Here is a 19,862-nt window from a genome sequence, read left to right on the forward strand (position 1 = left end):
TTTCGTATTTACGTTTTAGTTTTCCGTTTGCGTTTTCGGTTTTCGTATTTATTTCTTTTGCACATTCACGTTGACAACTTAATTGCTATGGATAAGACTTGGTAAAAATCTTTGTAATGAAACATTTCGGTTGTGAAGAATCAAATAAATTGAGTTTTGGATCTTGGTTTACTAATTACACAGGTTGTGTGTCTGTGTGTTGGTTATAATGCCTCTATCAAAGTGAACTATAGGTACTATTATGTATTCTGACTGAGTAACACTAAGAGTCCCCGCAGACCACAAACCTTTATCGGCCGATAGTTTTGTCGGTTTCTTAATCAGTACCCGTAGTACAAGATTTTACGTCTCACCAAACCAAACCAAATTCGAGAGTCGAAATACTTCCGCGTTACAGTAAACTGGATCTTAAATGCCTTGTTTTAAAGCTCAAGTGTGTCTACACTTCTACAGCCAGCGCTCCAAGCGGAAACATTGCGAAATTAAAATCAGTGGCATTGAATATTTGACTTCAATTCAAGGCTGTTTAGGTCCATTTTACTGTAACGCGGAAGTATTTCGACTCTCGAATTTGGTTTCCTTTGGTGAGACGTAAAATCTTGTACTACGGGTACTGTATGAAGATGTATGTAAGTGCGCAATTTATAACGATTACATCTTCATACTGATTAAAAAACCGACCAAACTATCGGCCGATAAAAAGTTTGTGGTCTGCGGGGACTCTTAGTGTTACTCAGTCAGAATACATAATAGTACCTATAGTTCACTTTGATAGAGGCATTATAACCAACACACAGACACACAACCTGTGTAATTAGTAGGTACGGTTCGCACAATTAAAAATATCAAATGAGCCTCCCGCAAACAGGTAATTAGGGAGCACATATTTCAAAGTTTATTGAAACAATGAATCACAATTGCCATAGATTAACATCATACGCAGTCTTGCTGGCCGTAGGTCCATTAGTACGCACTAAATTTAAATTACAGGTACTGTACTGTATAAGTGTATACCTACTCTATGTGCACCTATTTTGTTATTAGTTTATGTGGTTTATAGTTAGTAAAACAATGACGCCGATTCCGGTGTCTTTCTCTAAACTTAATTTAGAGTAGGTATCTACTATCTAGATCTTTTTCTTTTGACGACTGGCAGCTAAAGTCACGAGGTTTGAGGGCTCTAAATTAAAAAAAACTGTCAAACTGTGCCTATCCTTTTCATATTATATGTGTAAGAAGAGTCTGTAAATGCTCTAAAATTTAGTTGTGCTCAGAATCAGTACCAATATTATTGTTTTTTTTATTAATTTATTTTATGGCCCTGGATAACAGTCCTTTAAGGCCTCAGTACCAATGAATGACAATTGCCATAGATTAACCCCATACGCAGTCCTGCAGCTGGCCGTATAGCCATAAGTCTATTAGTACGCAGTCAATTTAAATTAATGGTACTACCTGTACTCTATGTGCACCTATTTTGTTGTTAGTTTATAGTAAACTAGCTTATGCCCGCGACTTCGTCCGCGTGGACTAAACAAATTTCGAACCCCTATTTCACCCCCTTAGGGGTTGAATTTTCAAAAATCCTTTCTTAGCGGATGCCTACGTCATACTTAATGGCTATCTGCATGCCAAATTTCAGCCTGATCCCTCCAGTAGTTTGAGCTGTGCGTTGATAGATCAGTCAGTCAGTCAGTCAGCCACCTTTTCCTATTATATGTATATTTAGAAGAGAAGAAGTTGTCTCCTTCATATTTTCCGGAACCTATCTGGAACAGAATATTTATTAGGATCGCTCAGTAACTCTGTTTTTAACTCAACTTAATTAAAAGTTGCGCTAGTTTAACGGTTCATTGAATTTAAATGGGACCCTGGGCTTATTAACGAAGTTTTAATTCACGCCAGTAACTTGTGTAAAACTAAAAATCTCTCTCTAAGCTGTGAGGTAAAAAATATGGATTACGCGATGTACCTACTGCACAAAACTTAGAGACAGCGCACACCTGCAAAATGGAGTGAAATGGGCCACGATTCTTTTTACCGCTGATTTTTCGCAAAATTTCGCAAAATTTTAAACAAACGTAACACATTTGATATTAGATATTATTTTAAAAAAAACTCTGTACCGTATTTGACATGGTTTTGGTGTATTTCATCATCAACATTCATTATCTCAAAGAATAAAAGCGTTTCAGTATTAAAAGTTAACTTAAAATCAGTTGATTATAGTGTCATATTCCGGTTCAAAGAGATTCTTCCCTCGTGGCGAGTCGGGGTGTTGCTCAAATTTCACTAGCGATAAACCCTGGCTGTTGAAAATTAAACAAGTGTGTAATGAAATCTTGTTGCCTTGTCCCAGGTAGCCCATAAATTGTCCACACCGCATCCAGCTCAACTACAGTAGTCACAAACTGGAGGTAACTTCGTTGTTTTGAATACATTGCTTGTTTTTGGTGGGTTTCACATCCCAGTATGTTCACTTCAAAATCAGTGAAAGATGATGAAAATAATTAAAAAAGAATCCATTTCAAAACTACAATTTTTGAACTGAAACTCTTATTTTCTAATTATAAATCTGGACAAAAATGTCCACCAACCACCAAAGAGTGGTATTACAGAAACAATCGAAGTTTTATTTTGGGAGATTTAACGGTGAAGAAGAATAAGTATTTTGAGGAAACGTGCATACCTTAAGAGTTCTCAAAAGTGTGTGAAGGATGAGAATCGGCACTTGATCTTTGGTGGATTATGACCAAAAAACTTTCTAAGAGACCCGTGTACAATATTGGGCCGGCGCGCGGCAATGGTTTGAGATGAGGATGATTAATAATGCTGTTATAGTTCCTGGCAGTTAAATAGTTGCGTCTGACCTACAATACGAGTGCGAGATATTATTCTACACGTTCTTGTACTATATACGGATGTAGCACTCACACCAATGCAGATGATGAACGCAAGGTGCGCCGTGGCTCACGGGCTGGTTCCGCTCCCTCGCATCGTGTGCCCGACTGACGGACGACTTGACTATCTAATAGGCGCGGACTATTTTCAAGTTTATTTTTTTATTTTTTGTGCCATCAATGTATAACGTGCTTGTTGATCGTGTAGCGTATCCTTGCCACGGAACTAGGGCATGGTGACCCCGCTGTAAAGCGGGCAAGGAATTTTAATTTACCCTCGTTAGGGACATGTCCGGGGTGTCGTTTTATAAGGCGGAATAATGGCGGACGTAATGGCGAATCGGACGGACGTAAGAATGTTATTAGTTGTTTTATTTGGGGAGCGGACGCGAAGTTTTTGAATTCCTTGTTGTTTCGATAACAGGGAAGAATTTTCTTTTTAAGGTTCCGTACCCGAGGAGTGCCAACGGGACCCTATTATACTGCACCACCGTCCCACTACTGAGCACCGTCTCCTCTGAGAATGAGAAGGGCTTAGGCCATAGTCCGCCACGCTACGCCGCGCTGGCCAAACTGTGCGGATTTCTAGACTTCACACACCTTTAAAAACATTATGGAGAACTCTCATCAGGCATGCAGGTTCTTCACGATTTTTCTTCGCCGTTATTAAAGTAAGTAGGTACTTAATTGCTTAAAAAACACAAAACTTGTGCTTGACAAGCGGTGATGGTGCTTAAGACGTCGGCTTCCTATTCGGGCGGTCCGAGGTTCGATCCCCTGGGATCGCACCTCGGACTTGTAACTTTTCGGAGTAGCCCACATGAAGTCTTTTAATCTAAATATACCTATAATAGGAAAAGCTGACTTACTGACTGACTGACTGATCTATCAACGTACAGCTCAAACTACTGTGCGCGCGCTAAAATTTTGCATGCAGATATTATGAATCCTCAAGTTCTTTGGGCACATCACAAGGAAGAGTGGTACCATCGAAAACCTCGTGGTACAAGTTTGAGTGGAGGGCACACGACCACATGGCCGTTCCCCAACTTGGTGGACGGACTTCTGTCTACTCTGCAACAAACACACCTGTCTCCATGTGTGCACGTAATGCCAACAACAGAAGTCGCTGGAGGGATATCGCACGAGCAGCAGTGAAGAGTTCATAGCCCCGACCACTCTGTCAACAACAGTGAACGATTGAGAAGAGCTTTAATGACGTAGACATCCGCTAAGAAAGGATTATTGAAAATTTAACCCCTAAGGGATAAAATAGGAAAATTTTTGTAATCCATGAGACGAGAAGACAAGGTAGGGATGTGAAGTTGTACACAATATACAAAAACATCGAACCCTCAAAATTCAATTAAAAGTCTAAATGACGCGGTCGAAGGTAAATGACTAACAAATACTAAGAGCAGAGCTCAAACGGGTAATTCGATTAAAAAAACGAGTATCAGGCTTAATCGGCATTACCCGGTCTGGTGGACTAGCAGTATCCTCTAAAGAATAACAATATCCAATGGAAATCCATCTCTATCTCAAAGGAATTGAAGACTAATATAGCCTGCACGGATTTGGCATAAAATTACGCTAAATTTTTTAGTTTTTCCAATAATGTTCTTTATGTGTTTAGGTATAAGGTTCTTATTTGTGTTTATCCGAAAGGGATACTGTATGCTATCTTTTTATCAGACACTTCTTTGTGATGTAAAACGCCTGTCGGTCGGTTTTCGTCAAGTTCGTCTATTGGATATTGCAATTTCAAATTGAAATGTTATATTATGACAGTATTGAAAGACTATTTCTATAAAATATAAATAAATAATATATTTCTCAACACACTTCCTTAATTTAAGTGGCTCTAATTTCACCGCAATTAGGCAAATAATGACACTTATAATCAAACTGCGACTTTTCATTGCTATTATTCACAAGTGAGTTATAGAGAGAGTTTGAGTTGCTTTGTTCTTAAAAAAGTTTCGATACAAAAAAGATCGTGTTCAATATAATACAAATAAATTTTTAGTATTATTTTCTTCACAAGTGTGTTGAAAAACGTCGGATGATACAAGTGTGTATTGATGATTACGCACTTGTGCCATAATGTTATTCACAACTAAACAAATAAATCCCATGGGAACTCTTTGATTTTCCGGGACAAATATAGGCAATGTCCTTTCCCGGGATGCAAGCTATCTCTGTACCAAATTTCGTCAAAATCCATAAAGAGCCTGATAAAAAGCTAGCAGACAAATGAACATAGGCCTTCCTGAGGCCACCACACCCAGTCCTAGTTCTCCCTGAACTAGGTACTTCCCGCCACTCTCTTTCTATGGTCGCGCCGATCCATGGTGCCGAAGATCGCCTCACACTACCGGTCGCTAGGACTTTTCAGCCTAGAAAGTTTATGGAATAGATCACTGGATTTGCAGGTAATGAGTAGAGGGATTAGGGAGATAAAGAAACCGGAAGGCAATTCCATAACCTATAGAAGTTTAAAACATCAGGATGTAACCAGAACGCTAGCAAAAACTTAGACTCATTGTTATACTACCTAAACACAATCCAATACCAATAACCTCATTTTCATTTTGTAGTTTTAGTGATTTAGTATTTTTCAAACCCGCAATGTATAGCGTGCAAAACTCGGGTCAATGCCCCACCTACGACGCGGCATTGACTCCGAGTAGCCTACTTACGCAACGTTCGTTGACCTCTAGTCTTAGTCAGATGTTTTACTTGCAATATATCGTGAACATTAACAAAATATATAATTATTAGGGTTCCGTATCTCAAAAGGAGAAACGGAACCTTTATAGGATCACTTTGTTGTCTGTCTGTCTTTCAAGAAACCTATAGGGTAGTTCCCGTTGACCTAGAATCATGAAGGCAAGAAGGTAGGTCTTATAGTAGACATAAGGGGAACAATCTGAAGACCGTGAATTTGTGGTTACTTCACACAAAAATATAAACTGTGTGAACAAATAATTAGTATTTTCAATTTTCAAAGTAAGATAACTATACCAAGGGGGGTATCATAATATGAAAGGGCTTTACCTTTACATTCTAAAACAGATTTTTATAATACATATTAATATATAATAGTTTTTAATTTATAGTGTAAAACGGTACAAAAATATGACAGATTTTTATAATACATATTAATAGATAATAGTTTTTAATTTATAGTGTAAAACGGTACAAAAATATGACTGTAGAGTGTAGTACGGAATCGTCTGTACCCGTAGTACAAGATTTAACGTCTCACCAAACCAAACCAAATTCGAGAGTCGAAATACTTCCGCGTTACAGTAAACTGGATCATAAATGCCTTGTTTTAAAGCTCAAGTTTGTCTACACTTCTACAGCCAGCGCTCCAAGCGGAAACATTGCGAAATTAAAATCAGTGTTATTGAATATTTGACTTCAATTCAAGGCTGTTTAGGTCCATTTTACTGTAACGCGGAAGTATTTCGACTCTCGAATTTGGTTTGGTTTGGTGAGACGTAAAATCTTGTACTACGGGTACAGAATCTGAGTCGCACTTGGTTGGTTATTTTCAAGGTCTTTTCGTATTGTGAATTTTGCCCTATTTTTCTCCTTTTCCCCCGTATTAATAAGTACAGCAACATAAACGTGAAATATCTGGCACAGTGCGAAGTGGCAGCGGAACTGGCGCTCACAGTTGCCGGCGGAAATGAATCGAATTTCCTCCTCTCGACCCTCCGCCCGCCCGCCCTCCCGCCGCGCCCTCCCGCACCGCGAGCATTAACATTGTGCCGTTTGAACGACTGACATGAGATAAATGCATGTTTAGGACAATCCATACTGATAAAAAACCAGTCAAGTGCGAGTCGGATTCGTACACGAAACACCGTTTTTTTAATTAGGGTTCCGTACCACAAAAGGAAAAACGGAACCCTTATAGGATCACTTTGTTGTCGGTCTGTCTGTCTGTCGGTCTGTCGGTCTGTCAAAAAACCTACAGGGTACTTCCCGTTGACCTAGAATCATGAAATTTGGTAGGTAGGTGGGTCTTATAGCTGGCATTAGGCGGAAAATCTGAAAACCGTGAATTTGTGGTTACATGACAAAAAAAATAAATTATGGTCATAAATTAAAAATTCTTAGTTTAAATTTTTGAAGTAAGATAACTATATCAAGTGGGATATCATAAGAAAGGGCTTCACCTGTGAATTTTAAAACAGATTTTTATTTATTTTTATGCATCATAGTTTTTGAATTATCGTGCAAAATGTTTTTTCGACATTAATACGCCTGTAGTACGGAACCCTTGTTGCGCGAGCCTGACTCGCACTTGGCCGGGTTTTTTTATAGAGATAGCGAGCAAACGAGCAGGCGGATCACCTGATGTTAAGTGATTATCGCCGCCCATGAACATTTGCAGCACCAGAGGAACCGCCGATGCGTTGCCGGCCTTTTAGGAATTTGTTGGTCCGCCCCTTGAATAACACCATCTTCTAGCTAGCCCGTATGCTATCTTCTTACCTGTATGTACCCTTATGTGTAATCTTGTTAGCTGTGTGATAGTATTTCTTAAGTACATCAAGCGGATTTGAAAGCTGTTTTTCATAGTTTATCATTCACCTTACCAACAAGGGGTTTGATTTTTCAAATAACAATACTTAAGTCGAAGGAAAAGACTTTCGTACAGAGGCAACCAGGACTAAATAGTCATTTATCATGCTCAACGAATCGCCGTAATCGCGACAACAGAAATCCTTGACGCGTCGTCGGCCAGTAAGGTTAGCATAAGATTTTACTTCTTATCAACGTCCATAGGATTCTATCATCGAAATGCTTTAGCGTTAAATTAAAATGGATCTTAACTATCTCGTTTTAAAGCTCAAGTTTACCCGTACATCTACACGAATAATACGAAAATCTTGCGAGAGTAAAATTGGTGGTGAGTACTGAATTTTTGTCTTTAAGTCAAAGTTTTTTGGGTTCATATTACTCTGACATTTCACGACTCTGTGATTCGACGTTTGAATATTTTTATACTCCATCCACGGAAAGAAGTTAGAGCGCTATGCTCTCTCTGTTACGTAATCCCATACAAATTACAGAGACAAAAATCACCGTGGGCATTAACCATTTTGAGTCAACAACCAAATGGAATGAAATGAAATGAAAATATTTTTTATTCAACTAAAATTTCACAAGTAAGTACTTTTGAATCGTCGGATGCATATCTACCACTGGTTCGGAATGCCTTTCCTACCGAGAAGAACCAGCAAGAAACTCGGCGGTTGCTCTTTTCAAAGATTTGATAGGTATACAATATTATGCCATGTATAAAAAAAGTATTTGCAGTCCTGTGTGTTGCTGGAACGAGCTGCAGGTCAAATCCACGCGATTCACTTCGCTCACGAGCGAGCGAGCCAAACACAAACATATTTTCAAAAACATTCGAAATTGAATTCGAAAACAGTTTTGTTTGTCTCTATCATTTGTATAGGATTCCGTAGAGCGCTCTACTGGCTGTCCGTGGATAGAGTATAGCAACGTTGGTGAGATTTAGGTGTATTACTACCCCTACAGATCACGAGATTTATAAGTCTAGCAGCCAGGGGCCAGGGGCGAGGGGCGAGGGGTGAGGGGGAGGGCCGTTGTGTCCCTAACATGGCCCGAAGGTTTGAGGAATTTGAATTTTTATCTCAGATGTTTTGCCTTTCGTGATTTTCTCTCTTGACTTAAAAAAAATTGAACTAAGAAGAATTCTTCCAAATGTATAAAAGGAAAAGGTGACTGACTGATCTATTAACGCACAGCTTAAACTACTGGATGGATTGGGCTAAAATTTGGCATGCAGATAGCTATTATGACGTAGGCATCCGCTAAGAAAGAATTTTTGAAAATTCAAACAAGAACAAAGGGGACACTTGACGGCAACGATAGTTCCGATTTTCACCACGCGCAAAGATAGCCTTGTTGCACTGTAGTAACTCTGTAAAAATTTCACCTATTACAATAATTCATGAGATACTGACAGACAAACAGACGGATGGACAGATGGGTGGAATGACGGAAAGCGGAGGTTTAGTAATAGGATGCTCTTAACACCTTAAGAGTACGGAACCTTAAAAAAGACATTAAAAACTGCCAAAACATAGCAGCACAATTATTACCGAAAGGATAGTACACCTCCTAAGTCCTATCAGGAGCACCCTTCCAAAATTATTCCTGCTGTAAAACAAGGAAAGCCATTAATTGTTCGTCGTGCACTCGTCATGTACTTATTATGCAATATATATGCTAATGGCGTTGTTGTTCCTCAATGATGGGAGCAATCTATTGGGTCCCCCCATCATGGGTGCACCAAAATGGATGACAATCAAATTCTAATGGTGTGATAAGTCATTCAAAGATTAAGGAAATGTTAGGTAGAAATCGTGAATAGGTATACCCAGTACACGACAGGTCGAGATGGCGATCAGGGTGGGGACCCCCCGCACTCCCGCACAGCCCCCGCTCTAACCTGGTGCGGGATAGTGCGGGTGACGTGTGGGTGACCCCTGTCGCGTATTATATTAATCTTAGATTGATCCATAAGAAAATAATTTTGTGAGACAAAACTACTTTTTTATAAAAAAAACTAGCTTATGCTGCTACCACAGCTAGCACTGACTTTGTATTGCTTGAAGGTTCTTTCATCATCATTCTGGGTTATAAGCGATAGAAAATACGGTTGCCATAAGTCTTAAGAGCATTCCACACAAAGGCGTGCAGCTCATAGAGGCATAAAAGCACTGCTTACCCAAGAAATAGTTACCCTAGTTGAAATAGCTCAACGCTCACTATCCTTTATGACTAGCCATAAGTAGTTAGGCACCTACCTAACTACTGCTTACCCTGGTTTTAAACCCTGAGCACGTCACTGAATTTCCACATGTAAGCGGTTCGTATCAAAAACGTTTTTACAAAAATGTTTCAAGCCAAGAACAAAAGGAATGCCAATGAAATTCCAGAAAATCAAGTTTAGTGTACACTGAAACCCGGCAATTGCATGAAACAATAAACATCCGTAGCAATGTAACACGTCTATCAAAGTTCGGAAGGGTACCTACTCGGCCGCTAATCGACACAACTAGAAGGGCAGTTAGCGGCGGACAGCCAACTTCCTTTCCCGAGGGACCGATGTGCCACTCAGCGCACAGTTCGCGTCTACCATCTAGCCAGACCACGACGCGTCCAAAAAATACTATCGAACATAAATAAAATTGATTATCTATAAATTGATCGGGAAAAAATATTTCCTGCAAAATTTTTCGGTAAAAACTTTGGCAATTTATGGCCTAATAACAGGATGCTTTGCCGATCAATTTATGGTTCGAAAGTTTTATTTATTTCCAGCGGGAAACGCTAGCAAATTCCCAAATTATCCATCACTGGATGGATTGGACAGTGAAATGGTTGAGAAAAAAGTGCGTTAATGGATTTGAAAATGGGAAATCCGAGTGATAAGAGATCTGGTTTGAGCAGTGCAGTGCAGTGGGGCTTCTATGTGTTTGTTGTCGCGAGTTGCGGCTACAGTTTTGTGAGGCAGCAACGGTTGGAGCAGCGTCTTCGAGTGCTGGAGGAGCAGCATTTCGAATTGGAGGAAGCTGTATATAGCTTCCATGAACCGCAAGAAGAAGTGCTGACGAGGAAGCCTAGAGATGTCACAGATTGCATCTGTCCATCAGGTAAATTTAGATGTAAAGAACTTGAAAGGAATAAAGGAAGGAAAGAAAAAAAACAAAATTTTATAAGTTGTCCACACATCACATATTGTACCTAAGAGTTGGTTATCCCAACGCTTCTACCACTTGAGCATTTAAGCCAAGATTCCTCGAGCAGAAAAAGTACCGGAATGAAATGTGTCATACCGGAATCAATTGTCACAACTCAAAAAAAAAGGTTCCAGCTCAGCTCTATGCTTTGTACGTACACAAGAGCATATATTATCGCTGATTTGGATGGCCAAATTAAACGTATTCCTTTACAACTGGATTATGGAGCAACGGTCCATTTCAGCTCGTTACAAATGGGCGAAATCACATTCACCGTTTTACCGAATGTACCACCGAGTGTTCACTCCGACAAGCTTGATGTGGCGATTAACGAAATTAATTTCGGTGTTCTCCCAAACACAATCACAGCCACAACCCCGCCGCAGCCGGTCACATCAATGCCTCCGACACATTGTGTCGTAACTGGTACCACTTTACAATATCCGGCGATAAACTCAATTGGGACACCATCGGACTTTCTCGCACCCGAAAAAACACCTTCCAGCGTTTTAAATAAGAGCGACTTTGTCTTCCTCCGCGGAGGTACTCCTTTAGTCGATACGGTTCTAGGAGTCGACACGACGAGACAAATTGTAATGCTCTATTGTCGCAGCCATTATACGTAATGGTTCAATAAGGAGTATTGAAAACGTTCTTTCAGCTCGCGGCCGGGTACAAATCAGCCTTTATTCAATTGTGGACGCAGGCTGCAGGGCCGTGTGAAGGGAAGGATGTTGACCCCGGGCGGATATTAAAAATGGTCCCTTAAATTGGTTCACAGATTTGTTATCGACGGCATATTGCGTGTTTCCGTCGAACTCCCGATACCAATTGAGCTGAAGCAACCAATGAGGCGTCATCAAACGCTCTGTTCTGAAGTTAATGGATTTTTCTCGAGGGCCATCCTCTGAATCGAGATTGATGAAAATTTCCCCGAACAAAGGAAGGGGATGCGGGAGAGTTTTCTTTTTTAAATTTCCCGCCGTCAGTTCGCTAATTAGTTCCCATTGTCGGGGCGGGATATAAAGGCTTAATTGTTAGAAGTTCATCTAAAAGTTACTTCAGATCGTTCCTTATCCGAGACGCCACGAGTTGGGAAGCCCCACGGTTTACTGTTTAAATTAACTAAAGATTTAGTTCCTGCCGCTCACAAACTTTTGTTTTTAAGGTTTGACTTGCTCACACGTTGTTACCTCAAACACCAAATATGTATAAAGGAGAAAGCCTAATTCCATCCTTACGCTAATTAGACATTCTATGAATAATATTGTAATTGATTGTTTTCATGTAAACCTTTAACAGCTGATAGCTATAAATTACCTGACGTCACAAGCTAGCAAATATGTGAACGTTAAACTCACATTAAACTCTATTCAACACATTTTGTTTCTCAGAAAATAAATCTGACGGGCCTGGGATCTTGGACCATATAGGAAGATTCAAATTGCCCCCAAAAAATTAGGCTGAAAACTACTGTCTAGACACCCACAGAGAATTTAACCTCAAGAGTACGCATATTATACAAGGTTTTGCATGAAACCAAAATCGTGAAATGTTGGCGGGGGACAGGGGAGAATGATTTGTTGTGATTGGTGGGCTCAAAATTCACGTAATCAAGACAATGTGCGGACTGAGGGTACCAAACGGGTGTGGACCGACTTTTATGCTAAGCAAGTGCCTAAGCTTGGCGATAGGGGGTGTCCGGCTATTAAGCGTCTATAGGTGGTCTGTGACTACACCTTATGAGCTACAGAAGCACTGAGTCCAAACTGTTACAGTTTCTCTCAGAGCACCGTGGGGAGCGATACATTGCAAGTATTGTTTCATCGAGACTCGAGAGGCTCCAAGTCGTTACTGTTACTGCGTTAGGCCTGGAATCCACACCCAGCTGTCTAGTGGTCTCCAAATTTTACAGCCTAAGATTCCTCCACTAACCCAAAGAGCCTATTATCTATGTAGAAACATCAGAAAGTTTATTTTTGAATAACTTTTATTTTATTATAGATTTAAAGATTTGTATGTAGACTAGCTTATTCCCGTGACTTCATCCGCGTGTTTTACACAAATTTTGAACCCCTATTTTACCACCTTAGGGGTTGAATTTTCAAAAATCCTTTCTTGGCGGTTGTCTACGTCATAATAGCTATCTGCATGCCAAATTTCAGTCCGTCATTGAAAAAATCCGTCCAGTAGTTTTAGCTGTGCGTTGATAGATTAGTGAGTCAATCAGTCTCCTTTCACCAAAGGTTGCCTGGTGGCGATTGCTCTGAGCAATAAGGCCGCCTTTGCATACAATTGTTTTTAGTTTTTAGTTTCTTTGTTTTTTGTCTTGATGATCTCATCTTTTGTGTGCAATAAAGTATATTTTCTATCTATCTGTCGACGGTAGTGGGGTTGATACCTTAATGTTATTGTGTTACTTTTCCACTCTTCTACACAATAAACCTTATAGCGTCGACGCTATCTATGTACTTGGCGGTTTCTTTTCCCGGGGAACAATCCACATGGGACCAAGTTCGGATTAACTACATTGCCGACGACGTCAGAAAATTAGCTTGTGTGATTACAAACTTGGTAACCTTGCAACCCCAAGCAATTAAATAAAACTGGTCAAGTGCGAGTCCGGCTCGCGCGTAAAGGGTTCCGCACCATCATACATTGTAACTTTTTTAATTTACATGGTCGCCATTTTGTGTTTTTTATTATTTTGTCGTGATAGCGATAACAGAAATACGCACTCATAAACAATCGTCATTTCAATTAAATAAAACTGGTCAAGTGCGAGTCCGGCTCGCGCGTAAAGGGTTCCGCACCATCATACATTGTAACTTTTTTAATTTACATGGTCGCCATTTTGTGTTTTTTATTATTTTGTCGTGATAGCGATAACAGAAATACGCACTCATAAACAATCGTCATTTCAATTAAATAAAACTGGTCAAGTGCGAGTCCGGCTCGCGCGTAAAGGGTTCCGCACCATCGTACATTGTAACTTTTTTAATTTACATGGTCGCCATTTTGGGTTTTTTATTATTTTGTCGTTATAGCGATAACAGAAATATGCACTCATAAACAATCGTCATTTCAACATAATCTCATTAATGGGCCGTTTTGGAAAAGTAAAAACAATCGCAATAATCCCTGGCAGGGTTCCAGACTTGTTTAATATTCTGATAGATTTACGAGGTCCGCTCGCGCTTGACTAACGAGCGATCAAGACAACGCCGCTTATACATTGATCTGCCAACGCGGGAATAATGAGCCTTCAGGAAGATTAGTCGGTGTCATCACTTTTTGTCGAGATGACCTCATGTTTTGGTTCGATAACTTTTTTCGATTCAAGGTAAGTCATTCATCATGAGGCTGAAGTCGCGAAGTACTCAGTAGATATCTTTGCTTCTCATTATAAATTATTTCATCAGGTGATGACCTACAAACAACCTTTGAATTTACATGATTTCTATGAAAAAAGATTTCGTTATGATTTGATTGACCTCGCTTAATTTTCGAATTTACGAAGATAATAATTACCTATAACATGTCGTATTACTGATGTCCGCTGCTTCGTCCGCATGAAATTAGATTTTAAAATGATTTTGGAGGTAAAAAAAATGTAGATCAATCTCAAGCAATCTAAGCAAGCGATCTTTGTGTTTCTGCAGTGTAAAGACGACAGATAGACTTTTTTTAATTCGTTTTATGATTCTGTACTCAATACGCGACCCTATTGCTAAGCCTCCGCTGTCCATCCGTCTGTCCGTCCATATGTCTGTCTGTCAGCGGGCTGTATCTTATGAACTGTAATAGGTATAGAGTTGAAATTTTCATAGAGTCTATATTATTTCTATTGCTACTGTAACAACAAATAATAAAAAATCAAGATGGCGAATTCAAAAATGGCTGCCATGCAAATTAAAAGTATTTAAAAAGAACAGTGTTATATCTTGTACGATACGGTACCCTTCATGTGCAAGTCCTACTCGCACCTGACCGGGTTTTAAAACGGATTTGACGGTTGAATGTATGAACTTTGCTTATCTGTAGTCTATATATAAAAGGAGAAGGTGACTGACTGACTGACTGACTGACTGACTGACTGACTGACTGACTGACTGATCTATCAACGCACAGCTCAAACTACTGGACGGATCAGGCTGAAATTTGGCATGCAGATAGCTATTATGACGTAGGCATCCGCTAAGAAAGGGTTTTTGAAAATTCAACTCCTAAGGGGGTTAAATAGGGGTTTGAAATTTTGTAGTCCACGCGGACGAAGTCGCGAGCATAAGCTAGTTTCATAATATTTTTGCAAATTCTCAAGAAATTATAAATCTACGAACAACTTCACAAATGAAGATTTCCAAACTCATGAGGAAAGTAATTCCTTTCCCTGTACAAGGGATGCGAGTTAGGTGCCGGTGTATTTGCATAAATCAGAGGGTGCCACCGTGCCAAGATGTAAATCTCGCCGGAGTAAACAAGTTAAGACGAGGACAAAGTAATGAAAAACTTACTTGCCATACATTATAGGACAATCCACTGAAAATATTTATGAGTATTTTCAACTGGAAAATCTAAACAGCTTACTTTTTAGGGTTCCGTAGTCCGTCCTTATTCTATTGCTAAGTCTCCGCTTTCCGTCCGTCTGTCTGTCAGCGGGCTATATCTCATGAACTATTAAATAGAGTTGAAATGTTCAGAGTGTGTATTTCTAATTGCCGAACAAATAATAGAAAACCAAGATGGCGAATTTCAAAATGGCTGCCATGCAAATACTACTACAGCTGTCTACTAGGTACGTACTATTGGTACTAATTTTTTTTCTTCCTTTATCTACGTTTGACATGATATCGCTTCTAAATTGATTTGATTTTATGAACAGACTAGCTTATGCTCGCGACTTCGTTCGCGTGGACTACACAAATTTCAAACCCCTATTTCATCCCCTTAGGGGTTGAATTTTCAAAAGTCCTTTCTTTGCGGATGCTTACGTCATAATAGCTATCTGCATGCCAAATTTCAGTCCGATCCGTCCAGTAGTATGAGCTGTGCGTTGATAGATAGTCAGTCAGTCCTATTCCTTTTATATATTTAGATATTATGAATAGCTCCAAATCTTGGAGAGCGAAGTCTTAAATATCACATTATTCTGAATTTGGACGCAAATTGAATAAAGCTCGATGCTTCGTCACAACAGATTTGTTTACGTCATATCTACGTCAGATTTGAAGCAAATTAGATTTGTTCAACGGAAAACGGAATCTAATTAAAATTAGGCCCCTCCTAGTTTCAATATAGATTTTCAATTATTGAATGTTCGGTGTTAGATTATATATTATCTAAATAATAAAGAACTTACATAACCAGTAACTTAATACTTGTCCAATTTCTGCTCACGATTTTTCCTGAAAGAAAATTTTCCATCACAATTTTTGTATTTTCCATCACGATGGCTACCCATCCCATATTATAATTAATGCGAACAAACCAATAAACCAACAAACAAACACACTTTCGCATTTATAATAGAGGTAGTGATTATTATGTCAAGACTCTACTAGCGGTTCAGACAGAATATTCTAGTGAGAAGAGCCGGGAACAAACTCAACTAAAAACATAGATAAACCTAGAAAAAATCCTTATCATAATGCTTTAGGGCCCTTTTTAAATGTTATCAGTTTTTTCATCCCCCTGACTAACATCATATCTCTTTGTCCTTATGCAAATGTAAACTTGTAGAAAAGCTATCCAATTTGACTCTAACTCCCGCGGGATATTCGCCACGGTTTTAAATTAATTTCTATGGGATGAATAAAACTCTACCTTATTTGGTGGACATTTGGGTTTATTTCTAATTTCTGTTCTTATCCCCGTGATTGTAGGGCGTGTAGCTTGTAGACTTAGGGTTGCCATCCGTCCGGGTTTCCCCGGATTTGTCATAGGTTAGAGGGCGTCCGGGGAGCGTCCGGGCAGGGCTTCCTTTGTAGTCCGGCGGCGAGGTGATTACGTAAAACGTTGCAGTAGCGACAGCAACGCGACAGCTGTAGCAATCCGACAGTACATTTTCTGTCTCTCTTTTTCTTCTTATTTTGCTTTGTGGCTACTGCTGTCTCTCTCTAGCCGGATGTTTGACAGCAATGATCGCGAGATTTACGCCTGTTGCAAGGCTGTCGCGAGATACGTAATCACCCCGCGGGTTTAAATATGTAAAGTCTTGGGCCGCCCGCCCGCGACACACGCACTGTGACGGCACGCCCGCCGCCCGCCGCCCGCCCGCGATCAGCCGACTCGCTAAATTCACCGTCCCTTCGCCCCTCCCGCCGCAGTTGCCACGACTTCGCCGTCCTGTTTTAACTTTTAACTGTTTTTTAAATATAATAACTGTTTTTTAAATATAATTATAGGATCACTTTGTTGTCTGTCTGTCTGTCTGTCTGTCTGTCGGTCTGTCAATTAACCTACAGGGTACTTCCCGTTGACCTAGAATCATGAAATTTGGCAGGTAGGTGGGTCTACTAGCTTGTATTAGAGGAAAAATCTGAAAACCGTGAATTGGTGGTTACATCACACAAAAAATTTAATTCAATCATGAACTAATAATTAGTATTTTCAACTTTCGAAGTAAGATAACTATATTAAGTGGGTTATCATATTATGAAAGGTCTTCACCTGTACATTCTAAAACAGATTTTTATTTATTCTTATGCGTCATAGTTTTTGAATTATCGTGCAAAATGTCGGAAAAATACGACTATAGTACGGAACCCTTGTTGCGCGAGCCTGACTCGCACTTGGCCGGTTTTTTATTACACTGTCTATGTTAAAAAAACCGGGTCATGTCCGGGTTCTAAGCGCGGGGGTTTAAAGCGTCATGTCTTGGTTGCCAAGTTTTATAGATGGCAACCCTACTTGTAGTACGTGAACGGGAAATGTTTATGGAAGACGCCATAAAGCATAAGAGGGTTAAGGGAGAGCGGAAACACTTCCGTTTTGCCTTTAAATTCTTATAAATCTAGATAATGTTGTTACGTCTGAGATAAAACCGAAACCACTTGTTACCCATGTTATTTATAAATGCGAGTGTGTTTGCTTGTTGGTTTATGCGCTGTGCGTTGAGAGATCAATCAGTAAGTCCTTTTCCTTTTATATTTTTAGAAAAAACATGATACGTACAAGTAGGTACATTTACTTACAAAAAGTGCTCTTTGCGCTTACAAAGAGCGGAATGTAATACCTATTATTTGGACTACGTAAAGCCACTTATAAAACTCTTTCACATGAGATGAAGCCGGTTGCAATCCAGAAAAATGTCCTCTCTTAAAAATTGAACCGTCTATTTGAAAATTTCGGTATTACGAGTTAAGCAGGCTACTCACACACCTTCCACAGGGGCAATCTAGGACGGGGTCTCAGCCAGGTAACCTCCCAGTGTGCCTGGGCGCTGCTGGTCCCTTTTGGATACGTCCGAGGGGAAGAGTAGTATTCGGGCCGGTGCACCCCGGTAACATGGCTAATAATTTCTCTGCTTAGCTGGCTGGCATCCAGGAGGGGGGATGCATAAACACATTTCCCAGCGATTAAAAAAAGGGGGCAATCTAGGACTCTAAATTGCCTTATTATGTTATGTGTATAAATAAGTAAGGGAAATTCCCTAGCTTGTCCCAGTGGCAAGATGGCAGGAGCGCAAGACAAGCCTAGATCTCTCATTCCCTGTCACATGGTAGTGTGTGTAGCGCGATTGGGGAAAATTTCACAATATTTTCTTTTGAGGTTTTGATAATAGGTACTAGTATTATTCTGAACAACCCACGCCCCACCAACCTCGCGGTTATATGGGCTGAAACGTGGGAGGGTGCCCGTTCATTACTTGCTCGATGGCTCTTTCCCGGGGCGTCTTCTTGACTCCCTACAAGTTCTTTACTTTTTGCTTCCTTGTCACCATCAAGTCACTCTTTCCATTCTGGGACAGATACGGAAGATTCCCGTTGCCGTTCGTGGTGTCTCCTGTTACCCCACATCCTCCCCTGTTATTGCGTATCTGTCATCCTCGCTCTCGCTCCCCTCTTCTGCGTTTGAACCATTCTGAATAGACGAGTGTTCTGTGGGACGTTTACTCTCACACTGAACAGTAGGTATATTATTTGTAGAAAAAAATCTAAATTGCCCCTTCTGCCGTGTTACTTAGATTGCCCCTGTCGGCGGTATGTGAGTAGCCTGCTTTACGACGCGTCTGCGGACGATTTGTCGACATTTTTTGGGTTTTTTGTCGACTCCATTCGTTTCCATGTTCGAGACTCAAGTACTCAGTCGGTAGTCGGCTGTTGGTAACAAGCGATTAATTCGTTTCTATTGAATTGCAAATCACTGGCGCTTTTTGGTCGACGCAGACTACCTACTTAGGCAATAGTCTCATCGGACGCTGTTAATTGAATCAAAAAGGAAGATGAGATTTAAAAAATTAAAAAGTCAGATATCAGTACCCTTATTATAAATGCGAAAGTGTGTTTGTTTGTTATTTTGTTGGTTTGTCCTTCAATGACGTCGCAACTGTGAAACGGATTGACGTGATTTTTTGCATGGGTACAGCTGATAAAGACCTGGAGAATGAGGCTACTTTTTATTCCGGAAAATCAAAGAGTTCCGACGAGATTTTTAAAAAACCTAATTCCACGCGTACGAATTCGCGGGCATCAGCTAGTTAATAAATAAAGGTAAGTAGCAATAACGTGCTTTTTAACGGACGGATGTAAAAAGACGTTAAAAAGAACCTGAAATCTCTAGAGGTATTAAAAATGGATTCTGTTCAAGTTTTACTGAGGGTTTCGGCTGAGTTTCTTCCTGGTTATTGCTACTTTATCTATTTACAATATCTGTCTTTTAATTCATTTTTAATCTTATCTAGGTAGGAAAACCTAGATTTTGTTGTTTCTTTTTTACCTAGTTTTCCTGTTTTTAGTGCAAAGATTTCAATTTAAATAAATAAAATAAAAATATTTTTATTCGATCATATTATCATATTATATGCAATTACCGCTTGTTCGGAATGCTTTTCCTATTATATATTTCTTATATGTTTTTATAATGATAAAAATATTTTTAGAGTACAATTATAGTGCGCGACAGGTCGAGATAGCAATCGGGGTGAAGCGGGGAGACGCTTCAA

General features: G+C 39.8%; 1 protein-coding gene across 2 annotated transcripts in view; it reads left to right on the forward strand.

The window, feature by feature from the left end:
* Positions 1-10,072: 10,072 nt before the first annotated feature.
* LOC117986168 (collagen alpha chain CG42342) overlaps positions 10,073-19,862 on the forward strand; it is a 440,414-nt gene continuing 430,624 nt past the window's right edge. For both annotated transcript variants that reach the window (XM_069501551.1, XM_069501552.1), the window contains exons 1-2: positions 10,073-10,198; positions 10,281-10,612. In XM_069501551.1, coding sequence (XP_069357652.1) covers positions 10,360-10,612 — 253 coding nt within the window. In that variant the 5' untranslated portion in view covers positions 10,073-10,198; positions 10,281-10,359. The remainder of the gene's footprint in view (positions 10,199-10,280; positions 10,613-19,862) is intronic.

Source organism: Maniola hyperantus, chromosome 10 (genome assembly GCF_902806685.2).
Source record: "Maniola hyperantus chromosome 10, iAphHyp1.2, whole genome shotgun sequence".
NCBI classification, from domain to species: Eukaryota; Metazoa; Arthropoda; class Insecta; order Lepidoptera; family Nymphalidae; genus Maniola; species Maniola hyperantus.